The sequence below is a fragment of the Nipponia nippon genome, unplaced genomic scaffold (assembly GCF_047370975.1).
Source record: "Nipponia nippon isolate SJK-2023a ecotype South Korea unplaced genomic scaffold, ASM4737097v1 scaffold_8, whole genome shotgun sequence".
Lineage (NCBI taxonomy): Eukaryota > Metazoa > Chordata > Aves > Pelecaniformes > Threskiornithidae > Nipponia > Nipponia nippon.
Window position 1 is genome coordinate 53,179,067 of NW_028262402.1, and position 11,152 is coordinate 53,190,218.

The window sequence follows — 11,152 nt, forward strand, 5'->3', positions numbered from 1 at the left end:
ATAACTAACACATGCATTTGTGCCCACAGCATTGTATGGCCAATATGAGATAGCCAAAGGCGAAAACAGAAGTTCATGCACAAAAACTTCATGTATGTTCTCAGAATGCGGGATAAAGTTCAGCCTGAATCCAGCCTTCTCAACAGCTATAGATCGAACAAGTGTCATCCACTTTTTTGTGGGTTGCACAGGCTACACAGAACACTCCTAATCTATTGGTTAAAGCCTGGAAACTAAAGTTACCTATTTTTGGTCAGCTTGCATGTTGGTATAAATGTAGACTAGACTATCAAAGTTTAGGTACCTCAGTGTGGTGATTTAAGCCCTGTAGGCACCATATGAGCTATTCTGAAGAAAATCACCTCTATCACAGTCAAAACCAATACACTCAGCATTAAAATTTAGTTTCTATTCTTTTGTCCCACAGACAAAGCCCAGCGACAGGCTAAAGCCTTTAGAGATTCCACCCTTTACCATCATCTAAAGGTTTGTTGGATTTTTTTCAAAAACTCTGTACTGCGTGCTAAGAAGAACAGTATCATTTCTTGGGAACGGAACTCACCGAGAACGAGAGCGACTTCTTGATTTCCGCCTTTCCCTAGATCTAGACCGTTTTTTCAGGGGACTTCTGGATCTGCGTCTGTCCTTGTGTCTTGAGAGTGATCTGTTGCCAGATCTACTTCTATATTAACAATGCCAGAAGAAAATACTTTAATATTGAAACTTCATAAAAATTAGGTCAACTAACAAAGGAAAAAAACCATAAATCTCGCCTCGCTACATAAAATCATATATGGTTACACCTCGGTAATATACTGCCTACCAACATTTTTGCAAATATGGATACTTTATGGTTCACCCGGTGCACATGCCCTCCTTTGAACAATGCACCATTTAAGTAATACCAATGTTTCATAATAACGTCCATGAATATTTGGGAACACATAAATTCGTATCATATTAGGAAAGCTGTCCTTAGTAAATTACAGTGCATAAAATCTACTATAGACAATTTCTAGCAGCTTGTAAAAATAATTAGTTACATTTTGCTTCTTTTCCAGGCCCAGTCACTTATTGCAGTCTTGGTCACTGAAGAAAGATGGCTTTAACTGGTCTCTTTTTGCTATGTTCTCCAGCCTTACAATTTAAATGAACTTTAAAAAACCAAACCAAACCAAACCAAACAAAAATCCCATGCTATCTGTGGTTCAGCATTTAGACAAGTTACCTCTGCAGTTGAAAGGATTTGTTAGCATGGAATTCAATTGTAAGAATTCTCAAGGAAAGGAATGAGCATTTACTACATGATAAATATGGAATGCAAATAATGTGCAGATACTCTGATAAAAATCCAGTTAAAGTCTTCTGGTAAACATATATATTATACTCGCAGATTTGATGAAAATAAGACTTTCAAAAATAACTATATTATTTTTTCCAAAATATTCCCTATTTTTGGAAGATCATACTCCCTAGGAAAGCAAAAAAAAAAAAGCTCAATTTGAACATTAAGTTTCAAAGAACCACATAATTGGATACTTTGCCTGAGAGGTTACAGTAGCATAGAGCTTAACTTACAAAAAATACCAGCTCCACCTGTCTTCTGCAGCTCAAGACACACAGAGTAATATACACCAAGAGGGGAGGAGAGGCAACTGTTTTTTACCTACAGCTTTCCTCTGCTTATCAGTGCAGAAATACAAACTAATTACAGGGCAAATTAATTACAATTGAGTCGAAGTAAGATCTTGAATAAATTTTATATCATAGAGATGAAAACAATTTAAGTATTTTATAAAACAGTAAAATAGGGAAGTGGTAAGGATAGTTTATTCTTAGGGATGAAGTTGCCTCAACAGATCAGACTGGCCTTTTTTCAGCATGTTCTCAAAACTGACAGTAGCAGTGGCAAACCATTTTAAAAAAAAAACCAAAATGTAACCATCAACAGCTGTCTAAAACACAGGTCTTGCACAAGTTAAAAAATGCAAGTTTATCTTCTAAAAATCAATTTGGTTTGTGTCAATACAAAATAGTATGGAGATTACTGCAGTTATACAAAACAAAGATTGTTTTTCAGTTATGTCCTGAGTTAGAGAAACAGCAGAGAAGCAAGCAATAAGGAAGTGACCAAATGGTTCCTCTTGCATTAAAAAGGTACCTAATATTTTGATGTCATTAGATAACACGTACTGTGCTGTCTCGCTATTGCAAAACGGAAGCCTTCACTTATATCACATTTGTTTGGTAGTACAATTGATGATAACTCCCTCTGGCCAGCTTTTCTGTATCTAAAAGAATTCTAGTTGCCTTGTTAAAAGACAATGTATGAAAGGATGCAACAGAGCTGTTGCTGCAACACCAACAACACTCACCTTTTTAAAGTGTAAGCTGTCGAATAAATTCTGAATCTTTTTTTTCTTTTTTGATACTTAACATAGCCAAACTTCTTTAGATTGATCATGTAAATGCTCAGAAGACATTCCTGACATTGAAAGAATCTGAACCATTTCAGGAAGCATTTGTACGTCTCACACAGCAAGACTATCTCATTTTTAGAAAAAATCTTAATCGGTGTACTTTAAGGGTAATCTAGTAATTTTATTTCCTCCCATATTCCAAAGTATGTTTCAGAACTGAACAAATTTAGCAAAGCAAACAAAATCTGAAAAATGAAAAACTGCCCCTAAAGCCTTTTTCTTCTGCTTTTAAAACCTTAGCTTTACATTTACAGTACATTAAATGAAAATACTGCATTCGTTAACTCGATATTTAGAAGTTCAGGACATCAGAAACTTTCTGCTAGCAAAACCAGCTAGCCTAGGGTGTTAACAGTAAACTACATGTTCGATCCACAAAACACAGGTAACTGTTTATTTTTAAAATACAGGTCACAAAATGATATTATGCTACACGGCACAAAACGTACCATGAAACCACAGAAATGGTTATGTTACATGGCACAAAAAGTGCCTTCTAGTGTGTTTTAACTGAAAGGAATCCTGAAAACATTTAGCATTTAGAGGGAAAGAGTATCTGCTCAGAGACAAAGTTCCTGGTTACTCTGATCTGCTCAGTGTAAGTTAGTCATCTTCTCTACAGGGATACTTGTCTTATAACTCGGTAAGAAATCGCAGTAACCACCACCACTCGAAAACCTCCAGTATGATCTCTTAGTCCAAAATAAAAACCATACCTACCTGTGTTTTGAGTGTGATCTTTTCCTTCTAGATCGGGATTTTGAGCTAGACCTGGATTCTGAACGAGAATGGGAACGAGATCGACCGCCTTTTCTTTCACTGCTCTTTCCAGACTCTGAGAGGAAAAAACCACTTTGCAGTGTAAGCTCAGAACATTTAAAGATCCCAGTTAACAATCTGGCACAAGTGGAATGTACCACATATAGTGCAAGGGGCCTACTCTTTGCACATCTTCCTTCTTTGCAAATATCCTTCAGAAACATCCAAGAAAGTCATTGCATATACTCGTTGAGTGCAGCCATCCTGCAGCAGTACACATAAACCAGATAATTATAAACAGCTAGCTCTATTAGGAATGGGATTTATGTTGCTGCCACAATGCACAAGATCACAACATGTTCTCCTCTTGGTCTATTATTTAATATAATTACTTTTTTTTTTAAATAACCTGAGAAGAATAGAGTAAATTTAGAGGGCATAACTTTCAAAACAAGCATAAAATGTAAATAGTAATTAGTACTTGCTATACTTTTAGATATTTCAACCCTTGTACAAATACTGGAGTTTTATTCCTTAAATATTGTTTTGTGGGAGGAAGGGATGGAGAGAACAGGGTGAAAAGTTTGATCCAAAGGCCAGGAAATCAGCAGAAACCTTAACAGTGACCTCACCAGACTTTGGTTCAGACTCTACAAGACTGTTATTCTGCTGCTTAACATTGAGAAAATGTTAGAGCTGGTTTTTTCCAACCCTAAAAAACAACAGAAAATACTCACCCACCGCCCCCAAAAAAAACCTCAAGACTCCACACTGTCTAACCTATATAAGACAATGTCTGGGTTTGTTAGGAAGAAGAATGACAAAATCTCGCTGATGAGAAGAAGAAAGAGGATCTCAACTGCAAGTTTAACAAGTTGAGATTTTTTTTATGCTGTGGTTTTGCTATCAGTTTAAGTCAGCATAAACCATCACTGAAATGTCTCTCTAACCTCTCAACCCACCAACACCTTCCTCCTTGACCTGGCATCTCAGTGTTAACAGGGATCAGGGGACCAATCTGGATGAAAAAAAGTCCTTTACAATATACTAAGTTTTATCCCAGATTCATTCTCTGATCCCATTTGCTATGAGGATGCACACAGTCTTGAGCCAGCATGAAAAAGAGCATAGCAAAGGGACAAAATTAACCTGCTGCAGATAAGGAAAGCATAATATTACTGCTTTCAGAACCATGCTAGCTCCCTCTGATCATGAAACTATGGCATTAATGGGTGCTAGAGGAGAACAAAACAAAATATAAAGCATTTTCTTTTAAAAATTTGTAAGTACTCTGAACTTAAAAAGCACCAACGTTAAGTATTAATTTAGTATTAACTTTGTATTTTTTAAAACATTCAGTGAACATGTATCTGAAAATAAGACATAAAGAAATAAAAAGCTTCATTCCACTGCTTTGTTGCATTAACACAATTTTGATTATTTTCTTTTTTTTCCCCAACACATATTGTTCACATTTGAGTACCCTTTTCCTGTGTTTGAAAATGCTCTTAAAAACATGTGCCAAGGAGCACACAGAACGTGTCTGTTAGGTAATGAACGTAATATACCTACCTGGCTCAATAGCAGCAGATATGAAAGACTGAGCTTCCCTTACTCTCTTCATCACTTCTTCCAGCTCCTTGGCAGCAGCTTGTGGTGTCATTTCAGGAGGCTTCACTATTGCATTATTGGAGTGATTTATTCTAAATTAAGCAAAAATAAAACCTATAACTCCCAGACACTCAAAAAGGAAAAATGAAAAACAACTAAGAAAGGAAAACACCTTAACTTCCATGTATGACTAAAAACTTCAAAGTTCAGCAAAACTACAGATTTGTCCTAACACTCATCTGTTGTATGTATGTGAAATGTCTATTATTGCTTTCAAATCTTACCACTTTTAAATAGATGTGACACAATATTTCTGTGTTAAAATATTTTCTATTAGAAGTCTAGGAATCTATGTCTCTATTTCAGATCAAATCTCTACATTAAGGCCTACTAACTACATACACATCCTATAGGAAGCTTAATTAGTACTAAGGACTTTGCAGATTCTTTCATTATTATAGCTTCCACTACCTCAAGATTAAATGTAAATATATTTTACTCAATGCCATCCATATTCTTCCCAGAGAAAGTTATGCCCAACCTTGAAATGCGAGTTTATAAAAATGTTCCAGTTTGCTAACAATAGGTGCTTATATTGAAAAAAAATTCACACACATCAGAGTCATAAATGTATAAGGATACAAAGAAATCTCTCATTCATCAGTCATATGGATAATTAATTTCTTACTTCAGTGGCCTGTCTCCAAACATAACTCCATTAAAGGCAAGAGCTCGAGGTACAGAATTTTGATCTGCAAACTCCACAAAAGCAAATCGTGTTGGTTGCGTCTCATCACCTGCCATTCGCACAAATTTGACTTCTCCAACTTGCTTAAAGAATTCAAGCAGCTGATCTGCTGTTGTAGTCTAGAAAGAGTCGAAGAGCTCAGCTGAAGTAAAATATATAATGAAAACCACTTATCCAATACATCAGGTAATGTAAGAGCTATAGATTTTGGAAAGATACCTCACCATTATTACACAGGCGACATGAATTTGGTAATGTTACACTTTAAGAAAGACAGGTATTTTTTCTTCCATTAATCTAAAGAATATACTACAATTTAAAATAGTGCAACCACAAGACCTGAAGTCCTAAATCTAGGTTAAAAAGCATTTGCACAGGATTTTGCACTTTTCAGGCAACTCATTTGAAATAACTGATGAGGAATTACCTTATACACCTGTGTCCAAGCTATTGACTGTGAATTTTGATCAATTAAAAAAAAAAAAACCAAACAATATTACAAGACTTAGTTTTTATCTGTTTTCCTACTAGCTTCCAGCGTGTTTTATTTTATCACGATCAATAGTACTTTACACTTTAGTAGCTACTTTGGCAGTCAAAAAATCCCAAAATAAAATACTTATATTGCCATCAGTCAAAAGCAAATCCATTTTCAATTAGTTCAATCAATTGCTGAAAAAACAAGTTTCTGACAGACCCAACTTTCCTGTTATAGATACTCAAAGGTATTTATGCTAATTTTGCCATTTCTACTAGGACACATCATTCAATCTTACTGTGCTTAAGTAACTGCACACGGTTGTGGGGGACAGCTACCATGATCTCACGACTTCTGAGGCATTGCTCAGCTAACATAACCCAGCTGGACATTTGATCAACACACACAATCGTAAGTATGTTTCTTGAATTCAGCTGCAGTGTGATTTCTCTGGTATCCTGCCAGAATGCACTGCACAGTCTGGTCTTATCTGATTGGCACAGGAGCATTCAAAATTAGAAATACCACTAGTAATCAAAAAAGAAATATTTTTTTAAATTCCTGTTGTCATCAACTAACAAAAACTCTTTAACATGTAAGATTAGAATTCATAAATTGCAATTCTACACCTTCCATTAGTAGCTACCTGGGAATTCAAGTTTCCAACATAGACTGTTCTCCTGATTTCATCAATTTTGGATGGATCCACATTCCCCATAATCGGTGGTTGTGGTATTTCTCCCAGTGCTGTAATGTTAGGGTCCAATGCTGCTGCTGGTATAGCCCCCAAAGTGCCAAGCGAAACACCGAGCTGGAAAACATAAAAACAGAATATGCTTTGCAACCAAGCACTGGTGGGAGATACTTCACTTGTTAATACTTGCCTGCCTTGTGCATTTCTGTAAAATAAATCTAATGAATACAAGCAATACTTTAAACTTTAAGGCCCCAGCTGAGCACTTTTTTTAAAGAACAAAAATCTACCCATAAATAACCTTCTATAGTTAAGATTTCCTGTGGGCTATCAGTTAACATCTTATCAAAGAGGTCTGGCCAGGGATGCAGTATATCAATCAGAAAACATATAGGCTTGAATTTCTAATGCTTGCAGTATAATCAAATTGACTAAGATGCCTTCAGACACTGCTAATATTCTTATTTTGCCACAACAAGTATTAGGAGTAGATGAGGAACTGCTAAGCCCTTGCCCAGCAAAGGAAGAAGGGAATTTGCAGTGCCCGGGGCCAATTTGTTCTGTAATAGGTATCAGTCCACCAAAGGGACAGATAACGTACCTTGTGGAAAAATATATCACGTAAGGCAAAATTAGTTACAGTTAAAATGCAAAGGATATTAAGTCTATGTTCTTTCCCTACAAACACAGTCACTTCCTGGAGAATGAGGACAATATAGCCCTCATTTTTGGAACTGGGAACTGAAATCTCTCCTGGGGAATGTTATTTAAAAAAAGTCACTTAATCACTACTAAATTCGTCTACTGAGTTCCTGGTTTGAATTGTATTTTCTCCACCCAAAAAGCAACTGCCTTTCCAGCAAACAAATTTTCAAATTTTCTCAACAAGCATGAGAATTTTACAATTCTCAGCAAGCCACCATCAATTTTTTTTTATGTAACAAAAGACAAAACTACTCTGTTTTAACTTGAAATTTTCCGTGAATAGGTCACAGCAGCCTGCTGATGTCAAGAAAGGCTTACAGAGGCAAAAGGGATCTGAGCAGAAGTAGCAGCAGCTAGCTCTTTTACTTTTTGTAGTGAAAACATTGTTAGGCAAACAGTCAAAGGCCCTGTCATAGAGATATCAAGTAAAAGTACCCTAACACAGCATTTTAATATTCTAAAGAACTATGTCAATGTAACTGTTATGTTTTAACAAATTTTTAGAAGGTGGATAGCACTGCCACTGGACCAAATTAGTGAGTCTAGGGAAGGACAACAACTAAAATGGATAAAACCAAAATCATTATTTACCCACTATTTTGCAAAATAATAAACTGAAAGGAAAACCCAGGAAAGGTAGTGCATGGACATCTTGTGACTTACCCTCAAAAGAGGCACCACAGCTAAACCCTCACTGATCTAGCATACGAGAGGACAACATCCACGGATCAGATAGTTTTTGTTCTCTGAACACAGAAAAGGCTACTGAGTATAGACGAAACCAGAAATCAAACAGTGACTGAATTTTACTTACTGTAGTCAAAGGGGTGGGTGTAGGTATAGGAAGCAACCCTGCACCAGGCATCAGGCTTGTCATAGTAGGAGCAGGCGCCAATAGAGAAAGGGCTTTGGCTTCATCTGGGATTTTACCTGAAGAAGCAAATGAAAGCGTTACACAGAGTTGGAACACTACACAGATGTTACTCTTTCTATGATTTTACAATTACCCTTGCATTTAAAAATGTAATAAATAACAATGAATCTATCTACCAGATCCTTACAAAGAAACAAATAAGAACTTAAGTTTTTCCTTTTACCCTGCTCTACTAGGAAAAACAAAAGTGAGCAAAACTTCAAAGACTAGCAATCTCATTAATGGATTATTATTTTAAAAACTGAATAATGTATACAATTATTTAACACTTTGAGCTATGGGTCACCTGTACTGGAAACTTAATGTTCATGAACCAAACGATATCAAGCATGGACGCTTTCCCAGGGCGGTGTTTTCGCGGTGATCGAAAGTTGTTTTACACATGACAACCGTTCGTGTTGGCTGCATCACTAATAGCACACAGAACATCAGATACAGAAAAGAAGAACATTTTTTAAAGTTTAATCCCCAGAAATGGCAAATAACCAAATCAGTAAAAGAAAAAAAAAAAAGAAAAAACAAAGTATGTGCTAACTGAAATTTGTGCTTTTTTTAATTCCTCTGGTGCTACCTACTTTGGATGTAAAAATAAATAAAAATAAAATAAAAACTACTGAACTACTGTGACTCCACACAATACATGCTACAAGTGAAGTTGGAGGTGGAGGAGGGGAGGGCAGAAAAAATTTAGATTTGTACTGTCTCACGTTCTAGGTCACCTCAGTTTATCTGAGACTTTGATAAATTAGCTTTATATCTACTGAGATTGAAGAAAATCATAACTGATCAGCTAAACAAGCTATACTTTCCCAGAATATGTATTTCCTACTATGTCAACCAGATTATATTCCCCCTGTCATGCTAAAAGTTTAAGTAGTATCTAATCTGAATTAAATGCAGGTTTCATTCAACGTTAGTCACAATTAGACTGCTAAATGAACCCCAAAAAATCTTCAAAAATCACAGGATTTAATAGTTAAACAATTATGATTACAATTAAATGTACATATTAAATTTGAAATGCACAGGGATTTCAACTGGTACAAACATAAAACACTAAACTGAAAAACTACAGAAGTTCTAATTATACTAGGTATCTATGATCTATTCAAAATTACTCGCATAATCATATATATGCTATCCAATTGAGCCCTTTGGTATTACCCCATGCACTTTAATAAAATAAATCCTTTTATTTAAACATTGTTTTAAAAGTCAAGGTATATACAAATACTGTGCCAGTGGCTTTTACTGCTTTGGTTCAAACTCTACACGTTTTAACTATAAAACGCCTAACTTCAGGATTTAAAAATGAATATATAAATATTCTTATCAAAAAGTAAAATATGAGGTAAGTTTCAAAACAGTTTGCAGTTTTAGCTATACGAGTTCCAACAGACCCCACAGGAAACATACCACTTTAAAAAAATAAGAAGAAAAAATTGTTGCAAACCTGTTCTACAGATCTGCAGCAAGGACTGGGTTACAATTGGATATGACCAAAGGACAAAACAAATCTAAATGAAACTTAATTTATATGTAGCATGGGTGTAATAAAAAAGACAAAATAACAGTACCCATTTTTTCTCATGCTTCCTATTTACGTTTATTTTATTTATGTTAAATTTTGAGGCACCTTGCTCCTTAAAATGTAACAAACCACTTGATTTTGCTATCTAAAGGAGAAAAATAGGAAAATTATTAGCACTTAAGAATTAACTGTGCAATAATGACTTCCAGGGCTTTTTTAAAAACATGCATGAATTTGAGTCATCATCACAATGTTCAGCACTCTTTCCAGATCTCATTTTGAAGTCAGGCATGCAATGAGAGGTGTACCTGATTTGCCTGGCTGCTCATGAGTATCAGGTACCTTGCTGCACATCCTGCCTAAGATGTAGCTAACTAACAGGCTTTCGAATATACAGTTCCAGCAGCTGTGCATGCAAATTAGGCATAGAATTATGTACCAGTTCTTCTCAAAATCGAAATACTTAAAGTGTTTTCAAATGACTAATGAACCAGACCTTATCCTGAACAGCTAGCATCTTGCAATTAACTGGAAACTCATGCAGGTTTCTACAGCATCAACAGACATGGCTCAAGTAAATCCAGTGGCAGAAATGGCTCCTGAAGTGGTGTGTCTGCATTCTAATTTAGATCCTTCGTCGCTAACGTACATAAGTATATGCCTAATTTAAGTATGCGCTTACATACAGCCAATTCAGTATACACTTAACCAGATAAACTTAAGAGATGCTTAGGCATTTTGCCCTTTTAAACAGGAATTGAGTTAGGCACATAACTAAACAGACAATGACTCAAGTTCAGAAAGGTACTTAAATACAAGCCTAAGCTTTAAGTATATGGGTCATCTTACTGAAATAGTTGGTATTATTCATTTGCTCAAATGTTGCTCAAGGAATCCACTGAACACTTTAAGTTAAGTGCACCATTATAGCAGTTCAAAGAATAAATAACATGCATACCTAAACTGTAAAGTTAGCAGCATTATTTCCAGAATACTTTGGTCCTTCAACAACTTAATGTTTTATTTTAAATACAAAATCTAGTTGGTCAGTTTCATGCCACAAAGATTCATTTATTTTATTCAAGAATGAGACAGTCTACCTCTACAGACAGAATCCTGAAAATTTGCCTGTATATTCAAAGATACTGTCTTTTCAAAAGATCCTTCTCCAGTTTTTAAGATCAGATCAAACTTTGAAATAATAATTCTATA

General features: G+C 35.5%; 1 protein-coding gene across 6 annotated transcripts in view; it reads right to left on the bottom strand.

The window, feature by feature from the left end:
- Window positions 1–11,152, bottom strand: part of LOC104017615 (uncharacterized) — a 31,062-nt gene that overhangs the window by 14,672 nt on the left and 5,238 nt on the right. For 3 of the 6 annotated variants that reach the window (XM_087741514.1, XM_087741513.1, XM_087741512.1), the window contains 7 exons: window positions 8,696–8,819; window positions 8,290–8,405; window positions 6,723–6,887; window positions 5,539–5,717; window positions 4,812–4,942; window positions 3,201–3,315; window positions 563–682 (listed from right to left, as the gene is read on the bottom strand). In XM_087741514.1, the coding sequence (XP_087597640.1) occupies window positions 563–682; window positions 3,201–3,315; window positions 4,812–4,942; window positions 5,539–5,717; window positions 6,723–6,887; window positions 8,290–8,352 (773 nt within the window). In that variant the 5' untranslated portion in view covers window positions 8,353–8,405; window positions 8,696–8,819. Of the gene's footprint in view, window positions 1–562; window positions 683–3,200; window positions 3,316–4,811; window positions 4,943–5,538; window positions 5,741–6,722; window positions 6,888–8,289; window positions 8,406–8,695; window positions 11,148–11,152 lie in introns of those variants that run through there. The other 3 variants (XM_087741511.1, XM_087741515.1, XM_087741516.1) reach the window with 3 other exon arrangements.